A 26,925-nucleotide genomic window follows, 5' to 3' on the forward strand; every position below is an offset into this window, starting at 1 on the left:
GGTCCATAAAGGTACTAAAAACATATTTGAAACAGTTCATGTGAGTTCAGTGGTTCAATCTTAATATTATAAAGTGATGAGAATACTTTTTGTGTGCCAAAAAAAACTAAATAATGACTTTAACAATATCTATATGGGCCGATTTCAAAACACTGCTTCATGAAGCTTCTGAGCTTTATGAATCTTTTGTTTCGAATTAGTGATTCAAATCTCCTATCAAACGGCTAAACTGCTGAAATCACGTTATTTTGTCGCTCCGATTCACTGATTCGATTCGTAAAGCTCTGAAGCAGTGTTTTGAACTCAGCCCATATAGATATTGTTGATAAGTCTTTATTTTGTTTTGTTGTTTTTTTTGGCCACAAAAAGCATTCTTGTCGCTTTATAATATTAAGATTGAACCACTGAACTCACATGAACTGTTTCAAATATGTTTTTAGTACCTTAAATGGACCTTAAGAGTTTAAATGGCTTTGCGAAGGTCTTACAGGCGTGGAACGACATGAGGGTGAGTAATAAATGACATTATTTTCATTTTTGGGTGAACTAACCCTTTAAGTACGGTTAACATGAACTTTTTATACTGAATGAAAATAACTCACATATTACTGCGTCATTTCCACTGTCATTTCATGACAAACACACACTTCCTTAACATTTTCCCATGATCACTAGCATTCCCAAACAACACCCCCAGGAGCAAAGACGTATATTCCCAAGTAATTTTAAGCTGTAGAGCTGTGAAGCACATCATTATCTCCTGTTTCTTACATTTGCCAACAGTAAAATTAATAGTAAATAATTATAGTTTAATTATAGCTGGATATTTACTGGTTCATCTATCTATGCTTGAACAATGACCTGTGCTACAGACAACAGTGGGCCTGCAAGTCTGCTTGTGCTTGTATATTTATTAATGCATATCAAACATGCATGTTTATGCATATGTGCAGCAAACGTACTGCAGCGCCCTCAGGCAGAGAGAAGCACATGCAGCAGGACATGTAACATGTACCTCTTTGATGGAGCTGCGAGTTTTTTCCCGCCACTCGTCAGAGCTGAGCTCTAAGGTGCAGTGAACATATGTTTCCCTTTCATATGAGCCCAGGATAAACAATCTAGAGAGAGAACACAGAGAAAAGTCACTTTCAATTATTTTACAATACCACTATGATTCAGAACATTAATAAATTATATATATATATATATATATATATATATATATATATATATATATATATATATATATATATATATATAACTGAATTGGTGTTAGAACAGAGAAAATAAAAAGGAAATTGTGTTTTAATAAAATGATCAAAAGAAATGAACAGGCTAAATTTAGCTTTGAAACATGATCAACAGTCATTCAGTTCAAATGACAATATATAAAGCTACTACTGCCATCTGCTGGCTAACATAGTTAACAAATATTTTCATTACAAGCATGCCCTGAGAAGAAGCATTATGGGTATAAAATTACATTATTATATATATATACTCAATACCATTCAAAAGTTTTTTTTAAATTAATAATTTAAATAATAGTAATCAGCCAGGCATCATGCAGATGCAGCAAGGTAAATATGTTATAAAAGATTTCAAATAAATCCTTTATATTTAAATAAACCAAAAACACATGACCGTTTTACAGATTTAACATTTAAAATAATAAATGTTTCTTGAGCAGCAAATCAGCATATTAGAATGATTTCTGAAGGATCATGTGACACTGAATACTGAGTAATGATGCTGAAAATTAATAAAAAAATAAAGGAATAAATTACATTTTAAAATATATTCAAATAGAAAACAGTTATTTTAAATTGTAAAAATATTTACTGTCTTTACAGTATTGTTGATCAAATAAATGTAGCCTCAATGAGATGTAAGATTATTAGAGCCTTGTGTACAGAAAATGTTCTATTGACCTTCAGTGTTTTCATTAAATATGTGACACTTTCTCCTTCAATCTATCAATTAAAATAAATAAATCTAAATTTATTTCATCACATTTGTAACTCTAAAACAGAGATGCTAATCCTGCTCTTGGATGACCTTCTTCCTGCAGAGTTTAGCTCCAAACTCAACTAAATCCTCAACCAGCAAGATTTCTAGAAACTTCCAGGCAGGTGTGTTGGGAGTGGGGCAAGCTGCAGCTAAACTCTGCAGGATGTTGGCCATCCAGGACCAAGAGCAGGATTTGCCACTTCCGTTTGAAATGCTGACCAAATTAAAGTCCACCGCTGCCCTCTGGTGGTGGACTTAAACTGACCAGCTATTTAACATCAAGTTTACCAAACTCTTAACTCTTAAACTTAATGCAACATACAAAAATCCAGTGTGCAGTCTATAAACTTTGTGTGTCCATTCATCAGGGCTGAGCTGGGTTTGTAATTGTCAGAGGCTCTGCATTATTAATGGAAGCCCATTGCAAATGCTATTGTAGTCTGTTACTAATCTGACCAAAAAAAAAACAGAGACACAATGGTAAGAAGAATGCAGCTTTTGTTACATTGTGTGTGTGTGTGTGTGTGTGTGTGTGTGTGTGTGTGTGTGTGTGTGTGTGTGTGTGTGTGTGTGTGTGTTCTCAAACAGCAGCTTGCAACTGGGCCATTTCAAATTTCATTGGCTTAGAATGTCATGGCTGTCTATTAGTTTTGTGTCCCAAAAGAATAAGAAAACAAAAAAAAACTGCACTTTATTCTACACTGGCCCGAATAGACACCTATATTTTCTTTATATAATATGTCATTGTACTATTGCTACCAAGTTTTATATGTACCACCAATTTCACCAGCTGTGTGTGAGTAAAAAGAACTAAGGAAAACAAAGGCAAGTGTATAAGAACACACCTACAGAATAGTGGCTAACACCATGTCCACACCAGACGCAAACAACGTGACAAAGGCAAATAGAACCCATTATAATCAGTGTAGACAGCTTCTACCTGTTACGGCGCGATGCGACAGAAAAAGCATTAATTCAAACTATAGTCTCACATAGCCAGATCTACATAGTCTATAGTCTCAAATATACTTTATAATCATAAGTGTAATTTTAATTACCTCATCTGTTGACACCATGCCGATGAATTGCAGAGTTTATGCAAACATATCCACATCACTATGAACATATGCTTTCTTAAATGCTGTTTCTCATCACTGTCATTTTAGTTTATTTTGTTACTGAGGGGAAAGCGCACAGCACATTTATATATTCAACTAAATGTAGTTTGGATATTTGTTACCAGTATATCGCTGAAAAGGTATTTCCAAGCCCTTGTTACTTCTAAGCAAAGAACAAAAGAAATTTGCTGTGAGTATATCAAAACCTTGAGTCACGTTCAGTCTCTTGTATGTTACGTGTGCACACGAGTGCGAGCAATAAATTGTTGGCTGCAGTTCACTTGACGGCCACCGGTGTCACTAATAAAAAGGGTTTCTGAATTCTACATAATAGCTCCTTTTAAAGGGTTAGTTCACCCAAAAATGAAAATTCTGTCATTTATTATTTACCCTCATGTCGTTTCACACCTGTAAGATCTTCGGAGCATTGTGAATCTGTGTGTCGAATCTGCAGTTTGGAGCGCCAAAGTCACGTGATTTCAGCAGCTTGGTGGTTTGTCTCGCGATCCGATTCATGATTCGATACACTGATTCATTTATGCTCCGAATCTTCCTGAAGCATTACTGTTTTGAAATCGGTCATCACTAAATAAGTCGTTATTTTGTTTTTTTGCCGCACCAAAAGTATTCTCGTCGCTTTATAATATTAATATTGAACCACTGTACGCACATGAACTGATTTAAATATGTTTTTAGTACATTAATGGATCTTGACAGAGGAAGTGACATTGCTCCCTATGGAGGCCTCACGGAGCCATCGGATTTCAACTAAAATATCTTAATTTGTGTTCCAAAGATTAACGAAGGTCTTACGGGTGTGAAACGACATGAGGGTGAGTAATAAATGACAGAATTTTCATTTTTGGGTGAACTAACCCTTTAATATTCAACTGATATTTTCCTTATTATTATTATTATTATTATTATTATTTATTTTATTTTACATTTTTTGGATTCCAATTGCCTTCATCTAATCCTCATTTAAAATTAATTTAAGTGAGCATCCCAATTTTTAAATATACTACTAATTTAACAACAGTTAAATGCACAGTTCAACAAAATCTCAAAATGAATATGTACTTTTCATACTGTACATTAAAATATTGTGATGCCTAAATTCACATGTAGCATTTAAAACAACATTTTATTTTTTAGTATTATTTAAACAGAATTTTAATATCGACCATAACATTAAATATGGTCGATATTAAATATAAAATAATTATCTGCTTGCATTTGCCAGAATTTTAATAACAGTGCTTCTCTATTTTTAGCTAGTAAAGTGTGCTTCCAAACACCTCATGTTTTGTTTGCCCAAAAAAAAAAAATTATATATATATATATATATAAATATATAAAGGTAAATGTTGATTGTGTCAAACACAGCAACAGGAGTCTGCCCTACCTGCTACATTCAACAAGTGTGACACGTAGACGCCCCTCCACCAATAGTGTGTCTCGGATGGAGATGTCCAGGTCACATGACGACGCCAGTGGTGGCTGCACTTGGAAAGGAAAAAAGGGCTTGTACCTGTCAATCAAAAACAGACAAAATCATTAGACAACCAACAATAAAGCCTTTGCATATATAATACTGCCCTTCCTTGTTTCACACATGTTAATTTTATTATTGCACAACAGTAAGTCATGACTTGAATAGTGAGGTCAACAGGAAATGTTTGCCAAGTCAACGGTCATTTTGGGTCTTTGTAACCCATTCACCTTGCCCTTACAAGAAAAACAAGCATTTCAGCTCTTTGTTTTATCCTTCCATGCAAAACACTTCAGGGGCTCAGAACAGAACTGTGTGTAAAGAGCAGAAGAGCAGGTTCAGTTAAATAAAGCTGCAAGGCCCTAATTTAGGCCCTTCAAATTATGAAAATCATCCAACAGGTAGGCATTCAAGCAAAACTAAAGTGAAAACTATGACTCCATCAAGGTAAAATTAAACCTTATGCCTTTGCTCGAGGTCTTCCTCACAGCTACTACTCATTACCAGGGAATTTATGAATTAAGTACACCTCAGCATCCAATGTTTTTTTTAAAGCATTAAAGGCACAACCACCATGTTTTTTGTTGTGAAAACTAGTAGTTATTCAAATGAACATTATCAGATGATAATCTGATTATTATCATATAAAATGAACAAAAACAGAGGATGACATTTTCTGAAGGATAACTACATCAGAAAAACAAGTGCTGTATTCATGGAATCCCCTCATACCACCATTAACAAAATATATTCTAAGTAAATGACTGTGTGATTCAACTTATCCTGTAAAAACACAGACTCTGTTGCTCCTAAATCACATCTGGGAAGTTACTTTTATCCCACATCCCCCAAAAAACTTTTATCCCTTTTTATCCCTTTAAAAGTAATAAGAAGTTTTATAAAAGTTCTTGTATCCCACACTCCCTGTTAAATTATCTGCTCACTCAAGCAGGGATTAAGGTGTTTTTTTATATAGTTTCCCACATATTAATTTAGACCAACAAGTATCAAACTGAATTTTTCAGTAATGGGAGTCTTCTTTCGTAAAGACTTCTCTTGATCTGGGCTTTGGCATGATCAATAATTATTTGTGCATAAAATGTTGCAAAAGTGTTTAAAACTTGCAGCATTGAAGTTTCACAATGAAAAGTTGATGAAAAAAGGTCCATCATGTGTTCAGTCATACTGGTAGTGAAACCGGATTGAATATAGGGAACTTTAAAAATGGGGTGATCCCTTAATGCAGTTTAGCAGCATTCCTCTGAGGAGAGCAGCTCTGTGCTATTCCAGGACTCTTTACTGCTAATAATAACCTGAGAGAAATTAGCATTCCTAAAACAGGAAGTGCCTTTCTCTCTCCATAGACAATACACTCTGCTTTGCCCTTGTGAGGTACAAAATATTACAAATCCCTTCAGTCTGACAAATTGCTTAGAGAGCCTTTTAGTGAAAGTCCAGACAGACTGTTTTCTGCCTTATCATCATAGAAATTGCAAACTAAGGGTGCGTTCACACTTGTAGTTCGGTTCGTTTGGTTCATTTGGTCCGGACCAAAGAAGAAAAAAAAAACATTTAGTCCTGGTCCGGTTAGCGTTCAGATTGGCAATTTTTATCACCGAACCAAAAGATACCGAGCCTTAAGGCATAGGGATACATTCACAACGTGATTGGTCGGATTTTATGGCGTGTTTCCTATTTTGAGACGGAACTTACCGAACATCCAAAACAGTGCTGTTTTCTGAGGTAAATGCGCTCGTTGTGTGTGCGTAGCGGTGCATAGCCTGCATGTGATGGTATTTTGGCCAGCTGGGAACTCGTGAAGAGCTTATAAAATGTGTAAAGTAGTCAAAATACCGGCGGGAATCCATCGGTCACACACACAAATGATCTGCTGCGTGGAGACGCGCGTCTGATGCCTGTGATGGGCAAACTCGCGAATATGACGAGAAAAACCGACATGCGTGAGGATTCTGTCCTTTTTAGGGTCTCTTCTTCCTGTTTTTGGTTCGGTTACATGTCTTTGGTCCGTGTTGCGTTCATATATCATTCGAACCGCACCAGAGCTCGTTTGGAAGCGGACCGAGACCCATCTTTTCAGCGGTCTCGGTCCGCTTGTTTGGTGCGCAGCAGGGTTCAAATGGCAGCGTTCACATATGTTCAAATGAACCGCACTAACCGAGCAATCGCACCAGCAAGGGTTCGTTTTAATCAAACCAAACATGACAAGTGTGAACGCACCCTTAGGAAAGGCCTTTTAAAAAAAAAAAAAAAAAAATCAAAAATCCTTATTCAGAATCCTTATAAAAATCATTAGGTGTTATGCATGACCAATAAAATCTTCATATTTTTTTATGGAATATTGCAGTGTTTATTATAAATAATTTATCCATGCACATTATTATTCTTTTTTTTTTTTTTATTCATGTGCCCTCATAGCCTTTAATCAAAATAACTACCCTCTCCCACATCTCTTCTCTTCTCTGATGATGTTTTAACTGGCATAAGGGTGGGACAAACAGTCAGCAATAGCAAACCACAACAATCCAAATGATCCAATCAATTCCCAAAGGACAAAATAAAGTCCCACCCTACATTTTTTGTTGATTGAGAAGCCATTTCACTTAGTTGGATATACGTTACAAAATGGAAGAAAAGACTATCACTTTCATTTCGTCATGTCGACTTCATTTATATTTCAAATAAACACAAACCGCTGATATCTACACATTTGAAGTTGTTGTTATGAAGAAGTTAAGTCCCTGAAAAAAGGTGAAAGTGAAATGGACCACTCCTCTAAACCACACAAATGGACAAAAGGCAATTTCTCTAATGTAAATGCTGATAAAGCTTTCACAACCAAAATCCTGAAATTAAGACACAATTTAGTGAAGTCACATGAATATAATGCTTCATGTAAAAAATTCACAATCAAAACCACTACCCGCCCTGCAAACAAATACATGCATGCCTCAGCATTTAATAGATCTGATCAATAGTACCAGTGATATCTTTCATGCTAAAAAAAGCAGCATGGACAAAGGCAGAGCTTTTGTGTTTGCGTTGCTCAGTATCTTTAAATTTTGTCTCTTCACACCATACTTCTCATCTGTCTTCTCTCCACTAGACATCTGCACAACAGGGAGTACAGAAACATTAGCCTAAATAGAGTCCTGAGTGTAGCTTGCCCCATTCCAGCTTGAGAAAGAATGTAAGTGAGGAAATGACAAAATTGAATAAACGCCTGCAAGACAATAAGAAAACGCTCTGGAAGGGGATTTAAAAGGCTACATTTTGAGAATGTTTCCCAAGTCTTCATCTAAATCGTGGCCTGAGATGTATTAGTACCCAATGGATTTCCCTGTTGAACCAGCTAAAACTACCCAGCAATTCTGTTGCCCTAAAGATTTACAGCCATAAACTTTAACCTAAAATTAGAAATGTAACCTTGGCTAAAATAAAGTTTCAATTAAAGTACTAAAATGATTAAAAGCAAAATAAAAATATATTAACGCTAAAAAGAAATACAAAATCAGATAGTAAAAGTACTAAAACTAAAACTGAAAATACAAAAATGAAAGCTTATTCAAAATATTTATAAATACTACAATAATATATGAATAATAGTAAAATAAAACTGCTGTAAACAGGGTCCAGAATGTTGTGCGACACAAACGGACAGTTTAGTGATTCTATTTCCTGTTCAAATACCTCATGATGCAAAATTCTAAGAACAACATCCTTGTATGGTAACTCTCTCATAGCGCCCCTTGCTCCTTCTCCATTTCCCAGCTGCTTAATTGCAGGACATGACTTCAGTTTGTTTCAGAGCACACACAGGGCACAAAGCGCAGCCCTATCACTTACCACCAACACCATTACAGGAACATAGCCAGCCTGCAGCATTAAAAATACAACACTCACTCGCCTCACACACACACACAGAAACAAGCATGCAATACCTCAAGTCTGGACCTTGCAGTCTAAGCCAAACGTAAGCAATTACATGCACACACATTCACTGGTGTACATTAACAGTAATTAACTGGTTAACAATATACAATTACTGCATGAGTTCAATTAGGTAAAGAATGAAAGGTTTACTTCACTTACCCTATACTGCTATACTAGCTGTCTTTCTATTTATTATGTCAATCTACTGTTCTAGTCAATGAGTAAAGCAATCTCTGTATGGTTCCTGGTCTTGTTAGCTGAAGGAAATGCACAATGCAGAATGGGGAAAAGACTCGCAAACTAATATTTAATATATCAATTAATTCAACCCAAAATGAAAATTCTGTCATCATTTATTCTGAAATTTCATTTACACTTTCACATATTCAGATTTCATCTGTCACAATCAGTTATGAGACATTTAACAACCAATGTAGTTTTAGTTCTTCAAACTAAGCAGCTTGAACATTCTTTAAAATATACAAAAAAATAAATGGATTTGGTTTTGATTCCCTTCCCAACATATTTACCACACAGACCAGCCATGTTACTATCTGTCCATCAAGGACTGTGTGACTTCACCAATTCCTGAGGTTCCGTAATTTGCTATGTATGTTGATGATAATGCAAGGGAGAGAGAGTTTATGACTTTAATGCACACTTCTTGCACTGCAGTGAAAATGGATGCTTCATCTTTTGTGTGATGTACAATAAACTTCATAAAACTCATCAGTAAAGTTTTGGCAATCATTCGGACGGAGTCCACTACAACAGGCTTGTACTAATATAGTGGATAAAAGCAAGATGACAACAATTTATAACCGTAATTAAACTAAACTATACCTGTTCTATCTCCATGAAGCATATATTCTCTGGCTCTATAGGCATCATTGTCTGACTCCGGTTCGAACTGAACACAGTTACTGACATTCTGACATTTGCCTAAGATTGTCCTGTTTGTTTGGTGCATGAGCTCTTGAAGCTCTGCCCTCTTCTTGAAAGTGGGCAGCTCATTTGCATTTAAAGGGACCCACACAAAAACGGCACAAAAACCATAGACTGTAAAAATATGGACGTAGTGTCCGTGACATCACCCAAAAGTTGCCATCTTTGCAGCGCGTCACTGTGCTTCACTCCCAGATAACAAAGAGGCGGACGTGGGTGGAGCTGAGTTGACGTGACAAACGGCTAGTGATGACAGCAGCGGCAATCCACCTGTCACTCAAGTGACCACGCCCTTAATTATGCAGAACTTTAAGGCTTACTATAATTTAAACGCATGAGTTATAAAAAAATTCATCCCCCTCACAGTTGTCATGAAGGGCAAAATTAGCTATATAGACCGAAACCACAATTTGTACCAGGCGGTAAACATGTTTTTTTCTGCTGTAAATTTGGGCATTTTAACATGGGGCTCAATGAGATTCTGCTCTCTTTTAAAAAACCCGTCCCTAGCGGCCAGTCGATGAATTGAAGTTTAAGGCACTTCCGTATTGGCTTCAAGAGAAACGGGGGGAGGTTGCCACTTGGTTTTAACATGCTATAAAAATTAACTGTGGGGTATTTTGAGCTAAAACTTCGCATACACACTCTTATTTTACATCTTGTAATATAGGCATAAAGGTGCCCTTTAAACAATGTTTTTCATGCTTTTTCAATTAACCATAAACAATTATTGCACATGCACCTGTGGAACAGTCCATAAGACACTAACAGTTTACAAGTGGTAGACAATTAAAGTCAGAGTTCCAATAACTTATGACACTACAAAGAGACCTTTCTACTGACTCTGAAAAACCCCAGAAGAAAGATGGCCATGCATGCAGGGTCTCTGATCACCTGCGTGAACATGCAATAGTCCTGCTGCAGGAGGCATGAGGACTGCAGATGTGGCCAGAGCAATAAACTGCAATGTCCGTAATGTAAGACACCTAAAACAATGCTGCAGGGAGACAGGAAGGACAGCTGATCATCCTTGCAGTGCCAAACCACATGTAACCACATGTCCCCTCAGACATGTTCGAGAACGTTCAAGTGCCTTGGTGGAAGAGTGGAGTAACATCTCACAGCAAGAAGTTTAGGGACTAAAAACCCCCTTTGTTCAAATGTCTGTGAAATTTATTCAGTTCAAGTCTGAATATTTACACATAAAATGAAATTTGCTGGAAAGAATATGTTGAAAGTAAGAGGATGTTTCTTTTTTTGCTGAGTGTATGCTTTTAGGTTCCTCAAGAAAAGAAAAACATACAGGTCTAGAACAACACGAGGTTGACTAAATGGAGTAATTTTCTCACTGTCTTGCAATAGGAACAGCAGTGGGGAGACTGTTATCAAGGTCTCATCTTTACAATAGCATCCTGTGTACTTTTCACTACAGCGTACAAAAGATATACTAAATGATTCAACTAAAATGAAGAACACTTAACCAGTATGGCAAAATGCTTTGCTGTTTAAAGTACTTTCAAGGGCTTACTTGAAGTAATCACCTCTGAGGGAAAAAAGCCAGCAAACGACTATTGACTGTGAAGGCATTCTCCTGCTTATCACCATCAATCTTCCTCAGCACTCCTGAGGTGTTAAGTGTAAGCAGTTTAAAAAAAAAAAATCCACTCATTTTAAGGCAATCAACAGATTTCTGATTTCAGCTATATCTGCAAAATCTTTCAGAAACCACAGGAAATTCATTGGTTGGCAATGAGACACGCGCAACGAACTACAAGCACGCACATGTGGAAACAGGCACACGCAAATACTAACACTCACGCCTCAAACTATTCAGTTAATATAGGCATAAATCATTTAACAATTCACATAATGCATAATTATAATGTATAAACAGATAATTTTCCATTAATTTTTGAAAAGACGATTAATGTAAGTTTCAGCAAATCAGGTTTCATAGACTACATACATATTTTAATCAGCATCAAACAGTTATCAGTGGAATTAAACCCATGTATAAGAGTTATATGTTGAGAGATGTGTGTAATAAAAGTTTATGTAAGCCACACGAACACACCTGCTGTGTCTTCCACTGAGAATGTGCTGCTGACCGGATTAAAACCCACTCATATCACAAGCACCTCTCTAAATACCTCATATTCACTGCGACCAGGTCACAGAGGACAGACCAAATCAGCTTTGCTTTTATATGCAGCAGGAACAAATGTATGACTTTGCCAATCTCGTGAGAGAGAGCGCCAGGAGCTTATCGTGTGTTCTGCGAACTGACTGCAAAAAATTGTGCCTGTTTCACACTGCACATGTAAACACGTAAGCACTGCAGAGGAAAAGTATGATGAGTATTTAATTTATCATAATGTTATCAAGAGTGGGTAGTTGAAAACCATTACAAACTTTTGACCAGTATAAATGTTATTACCTTCAAACACTTACTCAGAGTTACTTTTTTTAAAACGTCAATAATGTATTGACACTATCAAATAATAATCTTTAGTAAATCTCAAAATTAATATTTACTCTCATACTTTAAATATAATGCTGTGATGCCTAAATTCACTTTCAGCATTTTAGATGAATTTTACTTAAGTTTAGTTTTTTTTTAAGGCAGACAAAATAGTATAGAGCTTTAATATTGGCCATTTATTGATTATTAGTCATAAATAGGAAAATAATTATCAGGTTATCTGCATCAGCCAGAATTTTAATATCGTGCAATCTAGAACAGATCATTTTCATGTCAGTAAAGAGGACAAAACAGCAGCTGCTTGCATTAATATGACGAAACTGTGCTTAGTAATGTTTGTGCTTTCCCAGGGGTTTGTGATGTAATCAAATAAAAGAGATTACAAAAATGATCATTTGCTGTAGCCTCTGATGTTCTATTCATTAAGAGAGCGAGAGAGAGAGAGAGAGAGAGAGGAAGATAAAGATAAGAGATTTCATTCCAGCTGAACTTTGGCCTGACTGTATTTGCCAATGTACACTGAAGCTCTTTGCCTGCAAGTTTACACTTTCAGATATGAGGTCTAATCATTCAGTAGCTATGTTTTCATCCACCTATTTTTATGCAAATTTTTATGCTATTTTTATTTTCGAATAAAAAAAAAAAAAAAAATGCTGGATGGAAAGGTCAAGAATCAAGATGCACAAAAATTAAAAATGTGCATAAAAGCGTATGCACTCATCAGAGTCGGATACATTTTTTATGCGAAGCGAAAACATGCATAAACTACAATGGAATCAATTTTACCAAATAAATTCTTTGATACACATCAAAAAAGACGTGACTTTGTGATGGGACGGCATAACTGGACCAACCAGCGGACCAATCTTGTTGCACAGCATCCAAAATGCTGTTTTGGTCATTCTGTAAGTCAGTTGTAAAGTGGTTTGGCATAATTCCCTCCCAGAAGCACCTCACACGATTGTGTTCTCAAACACCAGGTATCTGAATGCAAGATAACATGACAGCGTTTATTGTGTTTCGTCTGTGTGCTCTAAGGTAATTTATTATATACGAAAATTATTTTATACAGTGGCTTCTACTGTAGCAAATTTCATTCGTCTAAGTGATATTTAGCACCGGTTTATCAGAAAGTGACGATTTCTTTCTCTTTGACTCACTGGATGGAAAAACTTGTTTTATTTGCAAATGTTTGACGTGATATTTCGATCTCAAGGCAATTCCTACATATTTTAAGAGGTGGCTAATTCATACAAATTCGTAAGACCTCACTTATATGAATTTGTGCATATTTTGCTAAATCGTATATTTTATGAGTTGCCAAATTAGTATGAAATCGCACGAATTACCTACCCTTAACCCCGCCCCTAAACCTACCTGTCACTGGGGACAAATCATATAAATTTTTTTAGGAGTGAGGTCGTACGAATTAGCCACCTTGTAAAATATGTACGAATTGGTCGTGAGATAGCGTTGGATATTCCAAATTTGCGCACTAGTTAAATTCACAATTTTGGATGGTCCATTAACCTTCAAACAAATTGAAATTGCGAATTGAAAATACACCAAACGGAAACAACAATTCCGCAAAAATTCCCATATCACAAAAAGTATCTATGCTCACATGGGGTGGTTTTTCAGGCAATTCGAAAAAGGAATATTTCGCAAAACTGCAAATGGGTTTTTCGCATTTACAGGTCACCTGGTGTACGTAAAAGTCGATCATTCTTTAAAAATTGTTATGGACAGAAGACGAGACAGAGTTCTTTATTAAACTCATAAAAGACAAAAGAATTACAAAAATACTGGATTCTAAACAACAAAGAAATGCCACAATTTATCAAGACCTCAAAGCAGATAGGAGGAAAAAACACCTCATACATGGCTGCTCCCAAGTATAAGGGGCTTTCCTTGCCATTAATGCTTGGATAACATACCCATGTCTCCTTCGATTTAAAATAATGGCTAGTGCAGAGGCTGCGATATACTTAAACCTACTAACATCCATTGCCATGATTTTTGGAATGACTTATATCAAGACTTCGCATAACATCAGTTAATTGAAACGGCGTCATTTCGCAATAGTAATTTAGAAAATCTCACTAAATTTTTGCGCAAATCTGTAATTGAAACCCAGCTACTGCTAGTGGTCAGATGAAACATGGATAAAATGATCATAGAGGTGCATTCTGGCTTGGGACAGTTTACTGTTATGTGAAATGTATTACTGAGGTTTACTCTCAGAGTGTACAGAGAGAGAAAAAAAGAGAGATGCATAACGTGAGAGGGGGATGTAAAATAACGTGTGTGTACAAACGGAAGCACAACAGATGTTTTCTGAAGAGCACTTATATAAGTGGACTTTAGAGACATGGAGAGAGGGAAAGAAGAGAGAATGTGATATAAGTATCCATTGCGGTCAAGTCGATCACTGCTGATAATATGAGATGCCTGCAATGCGCATTGCAAACAGTCACAGATGACGAATGTAGAACTGAGTCACAGAGAATGTCACACTTCGGTTGTAAAATAAATAAAAGATAGGATATAATCGCAGCAAAGAGAACAGAACTTAAATACACAGGGGTAAATGAGGGAACTAAATGAGCAACAGGTGAAATTAACTAGACTAACTGGCACACATGAGGAAATGAGGGCTATGCCTAGCCTAGGTCAGCATACACATGCAGGAACAGAAACAAAACAGAATCAAACCAAAACAGAATGAAACCAAGTAAAACTGTGACAGGTCACAAGATCACAAAAATGTCCTTCATGTGATGGCTATAGAGAGAAAAGGCACAATTAACTTAAATCTTAAATCTATGTATCAGCCATATTATGAAAAGCACATTGATAAAAAGCCTATATTTAAATTCTATACTATTTTGTACATTAACACTAAAAAAATAAAATTAAAATTTAAAATGCCAGTGAATTTAGTCATCACAACATTATAATTACATTACATTATGAACAATGGAAATTTGCAAATCTCAAAATAAATTATTTGTTTTTAAAGTTTAAATGTCACTTATTTTTTCAAGATGTAATTTAAGTTTCAGGTGTCCCCAGAATGTGTCTGTGAAGTTTCAGCTTAAAGGTGCCGTAGAACGTCTTTTTAAAAGATGTAGTAAGTCTAAGGTGTCCCCTAAATGTGTCTGTGAAGTTTCAGCTCAAAATACCCCATAGATTTTTTTTAATTATTTTTTTTAACTGCCTATTTTGGGGCATCATTAAATATGAGCCGATTCAGGCTGCGGCCCCTTTAAATGCTCACGCTCCACGCCCACAGAGCTCGCGCTTGCCTTAAACAGCATAAACAAAGTTCACACAGCTAATATAACCCTCAAATGGATCTTTACAAAGTGTTCGTCATGCAGCAAGTCTAATCGCATAAGTATAGTATTTATTTGGATGTTTACATTTGATTCTGAATGAGTTTGATAGTGCTCCGTGGCTAAGGCTAACAATACACACTGTTGGAGAGATTTATAAAGAATAAAGTTTATACAGACTGCGAGTGTTTAAAAAAATGAAAATAACGACAGTCTTGTCTCCGTGAATACAGTAAGAAATGATGGTAACTTTAACCACATTTAACAGTACATTAGCAACATGCTAAAGAAACATTAGAAAGACAATTTACAAATACCACTAAAAATATCATGATATCATGGATCATGTCAGTTATTATTGCTCCATCTGCCATTTTTCGATATTGTCCTTGCTTGTTTACCTAGTCTGATGATTCAGCTCTGCACATCCAGACGTCCTGCCCTTGTCTAATGCTTGAACATGGGCTGGCATATGCAAATATTGGGGGTGTACACCCCGACTGTTGCGTAACAGTCGGTGTTATGTTGAGATTCGCCTGTTCTTCTGAGGTCTTTTAAACAAATGAGATTTATATAAGAAGGAAACGATGGAGTTTGAGACTCACTGTATGTCATTTCCATGTACTGAACTCTTGTTATTTAACTACGCCAAGATAAATTCAATTTTAATTCTAGGGCACCTTTAAAATCTGAAGCACACGCACACAGATAGCTGGCTGTCAGACGTCAAGTCTCGTGAGTAACTTCTCTTTCACATTTTTTGTTTTGTTTAAACTGTCAAATACACACAAGGTTCTGTCAAAACCACACACAGTTCACATAAACACAGTCAGTTATGTCTGTGAACATAAACAGCAGGCAACGTTACAGATCTCGTATGTGTATATTAGATCTGTGGCGCATTCCCTTCAAAAATAAAACTAATCCACTGCGTTCAGCGGCTCAGATGTCAGTAAATGAAGACTGTTATGTTCACTCTTACATCCAACAACAAAACATCTCAATTACTTACCAGACATTGTCGTCATTACAGCTGTTCGAGCGCGGAGAAACAGCTCGCTGAGGGCGGAAACTATGGTAATACAGGACTGTCAGTCAGTGGCCGTGGGCGGGGCATGAGTAATGTAACGTCACATTACTCAGAGAATCAAAATAAAAATAAAAAAAAGGAGTGAGTGGATTTTTGTCATTGTAGGGTGGTTGTGTTCACACACTGCCAACACACATTTACATCCAAACACCTTGTAAAAGTGGATTTAGCATAATAGGTGACCATTAACTTCAACTGAGTGTTAGAAGGTAACCCAAAGGTAAAAATAGGGGAAATTAGACTGCAAAATTAAAATCAACAGCAAAAACTGCACTGATATATTGTGCACCCCTAACTATTTAAGCTATCAGGAAAGGAAAAGACAATCGAAATGGAAATAACTAAGGCTGAAATAAATGCAATACTTTTTAATCTAAATGTGCTCCACAGGAAAAAGCTGCAAGTTGACAGTTTCAAATGAGTGCAGCTGACAGTTTCTCTGGGAAAGGGCATTCAAAAAGCAAAACTATATCAGTGTCACACGGATGGATGCATGGATTAAACGGCATGTCTTTTTTTAATGAGAATGTGTTTCTCTAGTGCCTCAGAGGAACCGAACCATTAAATCAGCATAGTCAGGAAAATTTGTCCAGAGCCTCGCTCAAGGGCACGCAGCTGATAGGGGTCTATCAGTAACTCTTTGGTACAGATTACCCCCAATTGGCCCAAACATACCAAGATAGAGTCAGTCACTCCATCTTTGAGAAGAAAAGGTGTCATTAAACACCTATCAATAACAGCTGCACACGCAAACATACCAGACATGACATCAACTGAGGTAACCGGAGACCAGTCCGCGTCAATCCTTAGAGATTAACACATTCTTATGGACACACACAATGTGCACCATTAATCAAACATCTGAGAACATCGTTCATAATTAATTTGTAAAAATGAAATTTGTGATGATGGGGAGGGAGAAACCTTAACAATTACAACATTCTAAGAAACAGTAATTCCTTCACACACACACACTCGAAGAACAAGTAAATGCACAAACAACAAACGCATATTTCTGACCCTCAAGTTTTGGCCATCTGTGACATGGAGCCCATCCAGGATGCACCAGAGATGACGTCATACTGTTTTGGGTTTTATAAATACCCCCACAGGTACAGAGTATAAGACTCCTGTGCACTAAATAGCTAATTATAATCCTTTCTATACAATAGGTAGTTTGTTACTTTATTATACACTATATTACTTCAAGTATTATTCAGCTTTTAACAGAAAGCCAATTCAATTCTTTACACACATTGCATCTGACACATCTCTCACTATACAGACCTTTCATGGCACTGCTACAGATAAAGATTGGCAATTTCACTTTAAACAGAGTTTAGACCTCCTGTCGCCCTGCCTTTGAGAACAGTTAAGATCTACATTCAGACAAAGGAGCTGGATCAGCATAATCAGGCCATCCTCTACACAATAACTGAGGAAATTAGAGCATTTCCCTGCATGAAAATGCCCTTTACATTTACATCACTGAATCAGTGCAAAAATTTTTATTTTTGAAAAATGTATAATGAGGTCCAAAAGACTGAGATCACTAGTGATCACTAAGATTACTTTTGATTCATCAAGAAATCCTGAATAAAACACTATAAATCAGCACAGCTGTTTTCAACATTGATAATAATGTTGAACAAGAACCGTTTCTTGAGCACCAAACCAGCATATTATAATAATTTATGAAGGATCATGTGATACTAAAGACTGGAGTAATGGCTGCTGAAGATATATATTAATATAGAAAACAGTTATTTTTACCTATAATATTTCACAATAATAGTTAAATAATAAATGCAACCTTGGTGAGCATAATAGACTTTTCAAGAAAAAAACATTAAGAAGAGGCATAGGTGCTGTATTCCACAAAAAACAAAACCCTAAAAAAAAAAAATAAAATTTATAAATGTTATCTCATCCCAATATGGGTGTAACATTACACAGAAGTCACGGTTCGGTACGTACCTCAGTTTTGGGTTCACAGTCTAATACGAGTTCGGTACGTTTACATGTCCGGTCTGTCCAGCCTCAACTCTAATTAATAGATTGACCGATGCTGCATGGTAAAATGCAACAGCTGTTTTTAAACTTGTTGACTTGATTAGTGTGTTATGCATAGTCCATGCGGTCATTGTCTTTGTGCGTGAGAGTTCATTAACATGCGGTGACAATGGCGAATGCACAAAGTTCAATATTACGCTTTTTCAAGAAATCACGGAAAGATAAGTGAGAAGGAGAAAAAAGAAACAGCACCTGAGGTTTCCCATTTCCAGAACACGCATATTTAATCACTCTGTAAAGGGGATGTTTTAATTTGTGTACACTCTAGACTCACAATAAAAACAAAACAGGATGCCGATTTCTGCCGTCCTTGTTTCCTTTCCGTGAAGTTAGTGGAGCACGTCACAAAAATGAATCGATACTCATCGTATCAAAACACTTGTGGTCTATGCGATGGTGCATAGATCGTCTCTTCTTCTTCTGCTCTTTTTCCTGGCCGTTAACAAATAGCATTGCATTACCATGTGCCCCCTTCTGGATTGGAGTATGGATCAATATATCGCATGCGATTGTCACATGCGATATATCGTGCATCCATACTCCATACTCACTTATCACTCACTTTTTTCTCCTTCTCACGCGCATTTCGTCAGTAAAGCCAGTTCCCTGATTACCGCTAAATCGCCATCACCTGCTTTCAAATGGAGCGGCATTTAATAGACAGAACCGTAGTTCACTGACAAGCCACGCAATATCACGTTCATTATCGAAGGCGATTCATCTGCGATATGAACGCGATATTGCGTAGCTTGTCAGTGAACTACGGCTCTGTCTATTAAATGCCGCTCCATTTGAAAGCAGGTGATGGCGATTTAGCGGTAATCAGGGAACCGGCTTTAATGACGAAATGCGCGTGACAATCACATGCGATATATCGCCCAGCCCTAGTATGGATTGCCCGTGACTGACTATATTCGTCATCTGACTGTATGCATGACAAATGACGCCTACATGTACCGTTACACCCCTACATCCTAACTATTTATCATTACACTTTTCACCAAAAGAATCCCCCTAATCAATACATCGAACACCTCCTGGTGATGCATCAAACAGCAAATCTATTGATTCTTCATCCCATATTTATTGCCATAGTATATTAAAAGCATTTTAACCATGCATACGTAAATCAAAGTCTGCAGCAGTTTGGTCCACACACACACACACACACACGTCCTGTTCTGAACACCTCCTCCATCTGTGACACTTCCATCCCACACAGAGATGACTGAAACGGATTGTGGGCTGCCTGCTTGTTTTGTTTTGTCCCACTCACACACTTGTTCAAAGAGAATATTGTCAGATTCTCAACGTCACCTCCCATGTGACAAATTAAACAGTAAGAACTTTTCATCTGAGCCCTAAAGCAAAAACCATTCCACTCTGAGGCAGTAAAACATGACTAGTGCATGACTTTTGTGCTGTATATCACACAAAGAGGAAAAATGTCTGCCATCTCAACCACCAAAAGAAGCGATTCCAAATTTTGGGAAGACGCCAATACTGAGAAAATCAGTGTGTCATTTAATGTCTCACAGCACTGAGAAGCTCTTTCCCTTTGGGTAATGTAAAGCGTTAAGCTTCAGTAAGTTTTCTGCCGGTTGTGATGACTAAAACTCTTTCATTCTGCAGGACGTGTCCTTATGGTGAATGGCAGAGGGCATAGCATTAACGCTGAATCCAAAGGAAAGAAAGAGAAATGTTTTGTCTCTGATGAAGACTAACCCAGGTAACAAAAATATGTTCGGAGAAAGTTTTGCTAACGTTCCCAACTTCCCATTAAGTGATTTATGAACATTCCCTGAAAACGTTCAAAATGTCAATTTTTTTAACATTTTAAAAACTTATTTTTGGTTATACTAACATTAAGGGAACATTCAACTAAAATGTTTCAGAAAACAAAAAAAAAAAAACTTTACACAAATGATGTATGAATAACATTTTTGTGCTAACATTTTGGGAACATTATTAAAAGACCAGATAGCTCTAAATTAACATTCTATTAACATGTTTGTTCATAACTTTGAGAACCTTGACAGAGCATTAGCTAAAGTCCTGAGACTGTTCTCTGTTCTCTGACACTCTAATCAATAGTTAAGTATGATGTTTAACAGAGAGCACAGTGATTTAATTCACTACTCACACAACCCAGCTGTGTGAGGTCAAAGTTCAAATGCACCATCCGAACTGATGAAGATTACGGAGTAAATTCATCTAGCTGTTTTTGCCTCTCACGGACACCACAATTAATTTAATGGATAAAATCGCAGCGTGGCTCTCAGTGTTATGTTTGACTTTGTGATTTGCACATTATGCTCATATTGACTGTACACAGACACAGTGTGTCAACATAAAGACGAGCAGTTTGACTGATGAGCCAAAAAAAAAAATCGTCAGACCATTTTGTGCACCTGATGACTTACAAAGACAATCTTAAACCTAAAGAACCTACAACAGCTAAGAAAAAGTCAAGCCACACATACTTGCTGAAGATGTCTTAATGTTTATTGGCAACCAAACGTTTTAGGTGTGCCAAGTAATGCTGAGTAATAGATAGCAGTGAGGTGTAGGTGGATGAATTCAGCAAGCAATCAATCCACAGCTTGGTTGAAGGCTTTAGTCACAGACCTTGTATTTTTCGCAGTTAAACACAGGAAGTAACTCAATCTGTAAGTTGTTTCACTTTTTAACAGTCAGGAATATGACCACAGTAAAGGGAATTGTGACCAAAGGAGGAAGGCAGCCTCAATTTCCAGTTTCACCCGGGGAAAATGAACATACACACCCTAAACACACTTGCTGTTCTCATCACATGACCTTAACAATGACCTCAGAACTCTATTATTGCAATGCCACAGTATGTCTGTTCACTTTTCACAACCCATGAACAAACACTACCAGTTTCACAACCTCTTTGTGTAGAGTCAAAGAAACGCTAAATCCACAGATTATTTCATGTATCTATATACACACGCATAATAATATATATATATATATATATATATATAAAGCAATATCTGACTAAACACTGTCCAAAAGCTACACTCATTCATCTTCAAGACAACTAACCGTGATTATTCAGCCATAGCTGATGGACCCAAGACCATCTGAGCATCTCTGAAAAAAAGCAAGGGACAGACAGCAGTATAACACTAGACATTACCTTATTTTGTAGTTTGGTAAAGTGTGCTTCTTCTTGATAACTCTCTTGAGCTGGTTGACTATGATGGAGGTGAGCTGGGGCAGAGGACGGCCCTCAAACTGAGACTTCACCTCGAAGTCTATGAGCGGGTCCTCCAGGAACGAGAAGGACCAGTGCGTGAAAGGCGTGCGGGTGAACTGCAGCTTCAGGCGGCCTGCCACCCGGGTCATCTTCACAAACAGATAAGCCGATTTCCCGAATACCAAATCGACATCAATGGCCAGATGAAAGCCGCCGTTATATTCTAGGTCAACCTCGAAATTGAGCTCCTCTGGCATGTTGTCTTCATTGAGAACCACGGGTTTCATGAGTCTGGCTGTTTTGAAAACGGGCACCGAGTTTCCCAGGGAGAAATCCCGCAGACTGAGCCCCTCCAGCAGACGCCCGGCGGTCTTGGTCTGGAGGAGCTCCTCAAACTCAACCTTGATCTTTTTTGTGATCCAGTGCCTGACGACCGGGGTGTCTCGGAGCTCGCGGAATAAGAACAGAAATATGGCATTGAGGAAATCGCATGTCTCTGCTTTGGAGGTGTGCTGAGAGTCGCTCAGGGAAGGCGCTGGCGAAGACGGCTGCTGTTTGGGGCTGCTGCCGGGGACGGTGGTCTCTTGTTGCTTGGGAGAAGCGGCCTCCGGTTGTTTGGAGGCAGACGATGTGATATCTGGTTGCTGCTGCGTTGACTCGCATTGTTGGTTGCTAAAGTAATCCTTCAGTGCGGGATCAGGAACTGCTTTGACATATTGAACTGTCCTAGCGACAGGCTCAGGGCTCCTCCGGTACAACAGTAAGAGCTGCAGAAGGAGCGTGACGATGGCCCCGGAGAAGGCAGAAATTAATATCAGGTATATCATTTTCGGATCCCCCGCTGCGGCGTGCGGGTTAAACTGTACTCATGTTCCGCTGTCAGCCTGATTAAACAAAAGCGAGTTCCACCTGGCCGCTCACAAAGCTGCCATATCATCTGCTCCTTTCCTGGGCTTCGGAAACTGCCGCTGATTGGCGGAACGTATCATCGCGTCAACGCGTTGGAAGTACTGCGTCATGACGACATCTGCCGGGCTGTGATCACGACAAAAATAATGCATAAAAATCGACACCAGAAGCATGTACTCTTAACGTTTTAAGCTAAATATTAAATAGTCGTGTGTTTTTCTTATCTAGACAATTAAACAAATGTTCATTCATTTTTACATTATATAGACTATTGATGTTTTGGACTGACGAATATCATAAAGAGGGAACTAAAAGTAGGTTTACAGCTGGATGGAAGTGATGATATGGCCATGAGATATGAAAAGGGAAAAAAATACATAATTATTAATATTACTGAGGAAGTTCCATGTACATTAATTCAAATGACCTGGCTCCAAACCATTTTAATAAATGCATGTAAATCTTCTGTAATGCTTTGTGCAAAAGCAATGTCATTAATAGGCTGCTATTAATTGTGAAAATCCGTGAAATTGCATCATTTTCTAATATAGTTAATGTTTGTTAGCGTTTATTATTTCCTTTGAGCTCTGGAACCTTTTTTATTTTTACATTTATTACTGTTTACATAACTAGTTAGAACATTACTTATTATTATTGAACAATTAACATTGTATTGCTTATGTTAATGGGATATATTAATAAAAATAACTATTATATAACTAATTATTGTAATAAGGCCACTCCTTTTAAATAAATGGGCTGCAAGAGTCTTAATACATGGGACTTGCACTGTGAAATTTTCTTAGTGGTTTATTATCACTGCATAACGCTTTTAAAATTAATTTGACAAATATTTTTTGATAAATATTTTTTTTAAACAGTGGATTTTTCCAAACTTTCCAGTACCTTATCTTTTAAAAAGACATTTCTCATACTGAGGATCGTGTTTAGTTGAGAGGGGGTATTAACATCAAGTGACATGGCATCTGACACAATGACACATCCAGTGGCTCTTCCGGTCTTCATTGGCATGTGTCAGTGGATAGTGGCATGTGTCAGTGGATAGCGGCATGTGTCAGTGGATAGTGGCATGTGTCAGTGGATAGTGGCATGTGTCAGTGGATAGTGTCAGTGGATAGCGGCATGTGTCAGTGGATAGCGGCATGTGTCAGTGGATAGTGGCATGTGTCAGTGGATAGTGTCAGTGGATAGCGGCATGTGTCAGTGGATAGTGGCATGTGTCAGTGGATAGTGTCAGTGGATAGTGTCAGTGGATAGTGTCAGTGGATAGCGGCATGTGTCAGTGGATAGCGGCATGTGTCAGTGGATAGTGGCATGTGTCAGTGGATAGTGTCAGTGGATAGCGGCATGTGTCAGTGGATAGTGGCATGTGTCAGTGGATAGTGGCATGTGTCAGTGGATAGTGGCATGTGTCAGTGGATAGTGGCATGTGTCAGTGGATAGTGGCATGTGTCAGTGGATAGTGGCATGTGTCAGTGGATAGTGTCAGTGGATAGTGGCATGTGTCAGTGGATAGTGGCATGTGTCAGTGGATAGTGTCAGTGGATAGTGGCATGTGTCAGTGGATAGCGGCATGTGTCAGTGGATAGTGGCATGTGTCAGTGGATAGTGTCAGTGGATAGCGGCATGTGTCAGTGGATAGCGGCATGTGTCAGTGGATAGTGGCATGTGTCAGTGGATAGTGTCAGTGGATAGTGGCATGTGTCAGTGGATAGCGGCATGTGTCAGTGGATAGTGGCATGTGTCAGTGGATAGTGTCAGTGGATAGCGGCATGTGTCAGTGGATAGCGGCATGTGTCAGTGGATAGTGGCATGTGTCAGTGGATAGTGTCAGTGGATAGCGGCATGTGTCAGTGGATAGTGGCATGTGTCAGTGGATAGTGTCAGTGGATAGTGTCAGTGGATAGTGTCAGTGGATAGCGGCATGTGTCAGTGGATAGCGGCATGTGTCAGTGGATAGTGGCATGTGTCAGTGGATAGTGTCAGTGGATAGCGGCATGTGTCAGTGGATAGTGGCATGTGTCAGTGGATAGTGGCATGTGTCAGTGGATAGTGGCATGTGTCAGTGGATAGTGGCATGTGTCAGTGGATAGTGGCATGTGTCAGTGGATAGTGGCATGTGTCAGTGGATAGTGTCAGTGGATAGCGGCATGTGTCAGTGGATAGTGGCATGTGTCAGTGGATAGTGTCAGTGGATAGTGGCATGTGTCAGTGGATAGCGGCATGTGTCAGTGGATAGTGGCATGTGTCAGTGGATAGTGTCAGTGGATAGCGGCATGTGTCAGTGGATAGCGGCATGTGTCAGTGGATAGTGGCATGTGTCAGTGGATAGTGTCAGTGGATAGTGGCATGTGTCAGTGGATAGCGGCATGTGTCAGTGGATAGTGGCATGTGTCAGTGGATAGTGTCAGTGGATAGTGGCATGTGTCAGTGGATAGCGGCATGTGTCAGTGGATAGTGGCATGTGTCAGTGGATAGTGTCAGTGGATAGTGTCAGTGGATAGCGGCATGTGTCAGTGGATAGTGTCAGTGGATAGTGTCAGTGGATAGTGGCATGTGTCAGTGGATAGTGTCAGTGGATAGCGGCATGTGTCAGTGGATAGCGGCATGTGTCAGTGGATAGTGGCATGTGTCAGTGGATAGTGTCAGTGGATAGTGGCATGTGTCAGTGGATAGCGGCATGTGTCAGTGGATAGTGGCATGTGTCAGTGGATAGTGTCAGTGGATAGCGGCATGTGTCAGTGGATAGCGGCATGTGTCAGTCGATAGCGGCATGTGTCAGTGGATAGTGGCATGTGTCAGTCGATAGTGTCAGTGGATAGTGGCATGTGTCAGTGGATAGTGGCATGTGTCAGTGGATAGCGGCATGTGTCAGTCGATAGTGTCAGTCGATAGTGGCATGTGTCAGTCGATAGTGTCAGTGGATAGCAGCATGTGTCAGTCGATAGTGTCAGTGGATAGTGGCATGTGTCAGTGAATAGCAGCATGTGTCAGTCGATAGTGTCAGTGGATAGCAGCATGTGTCAGTCGATAGTGTCAGTGGATAGTGGCATGTGTCAGTCGATAGTGTCAGTCGATAGTGGCATGTGTCAGTCGATAGTGTCAGTCGATAGTGTCAGTCGATAGTGGCATGTGTCAGTGGATAGCAGCATGTGTCAGTCGATAGTGTCAGTGGATAGCAGCATGTGTCAGTCGATAGTGTCAGTGGATAGCAGCATGTGTCAGTCGATAGTGTCAGTGGATAGCAGCATGTGTCAGTCGATAGTGTCAGTCGATAGTGGCATGTGTCAGTCGATAGTGTCAGTCGATAGTGGCATGTGTCAGTCGATAGTGTCAGTGGATAGTGGCATGTGTCAGTGGATAGCGGCATGTGTCAGTGGATAGTGTCAGTGGATAGTGGCATGTGTCAGTGGATAGTGTCATGTGTCAGTGGATAGCAGCATGTGTCAGTCGATAGTGTCAGTGGATAACAGCATGTGTCAGTCGATAGTGTCAGTGGATAGCGGCATGTGTCAGTGGATAGCAGCATGTGTCAGTCGATAGTGGCATGTGTCAGTCGATAGTGTCAGTGGATAGTGGCATGTGTCAGTGGATAGCGGCATGTGTCAGTGGATAGTGTCAGTGGATAGTGGCATGTGTCAGTGGATAGTGTCATGTGTCAGTGGATAGCAGCATGTGTCAGTCGATAGTGTCAGTGGATAGCAGCATGTGTCAGTCGATAGTGTCAGTGGATAGCGGCATGTGTCAGTGGATAGCAGCATGTGTCAGTCGATAGTGGCATGTGTCAGTCGATAGTGTCAGTGGATAGTGGCATGTGTCAGTGGATAGTGTCAGTCGATAGTGTTAGCGGCATGTGTCAGTGGATAGCGGCGTGTGTCAGTGGATAGCGGCATGTGTCAGTGGATAGTGGCATATGTCAGTGGATAGTGTCATGTGTCAGTGGATAGTGTCAGTGGATAGTGTCAGTGGATAGTGTCATGTGTCAGTCGATAGTGGCATATGTCAGTGGATAGTGTCATGTGTCAGTGGATAGTGTCATGTGTCAGTGGATAGTGTCAGTGGATAGTGTCAGTGGATAGTGTCATGTGTCAGTCGATAGTGGCATATGTCAGTGGATAGTGTCATGTGTCAGTGGATAGTGGCATATGTCAGTGGATAGTGGCATATGTCAGTGGATAGTGTCAGTCGATAGTGTCAGTGGATAGCGGCATGTGTCAGTGGATAGCAGCATGTGTCAGTCGATAGTGGCATGTGTCAGTCGATAGTGTCAGTG

The 26,925-nt window shown here is 38.7% G+C and overlaps 1 protein-coding gene across 1 annotated transcript in view; it reads right to left on the reverse strand.

Moving 5' to 3' along the window:
- pdzd8 (PDZ domain containing 8) overlaps positions 1 to 23,117 on the reverse strand; it is a 48,124-nt gene extending 25,007 nt beyond the window's left edge. The window contains exons 1-3 of the mRNA XM_067367576.1: positions 21,663 to 23,117; positions 4,534 to 4,659; positions 1,016 to 1,118 (exon numbers count right to left, since the gene is read on the reverse strand). Of these exons, the coding sequence (XP_067223677.1) occupies positions 1,016 to 1,118; positions 4,534 to 4,659; positions 21,663 to 22,549 (1,116 nt within the window). The 5' untranslated portion in view covers positions 22,550 to 23,117. The remainder of the gene's footprint in view (positions 1 to 1,015; positions 1,119 to 4,533; positions 4,660 to 21,662) is intronic.
- Positions 23,118 to 26,925: the final 3,808 nt, after the last annotated feature.

This window comes from Chanodichthys erythropterus, chromosome 18, assembly GCF_024489055.1.
Source record: "Chanodichthys erythropterus isolate Z2021 chromosome 18, ASM2448905v1, whole genome shotgun sequence".
Classification (NCBI taxonomy): Eukaryota; Metazoa; Chordata; class Actinopteri; order Cypriniformes; family Xenocyprididae; genus Chanodichthys; species Chanodichthys erythropterus.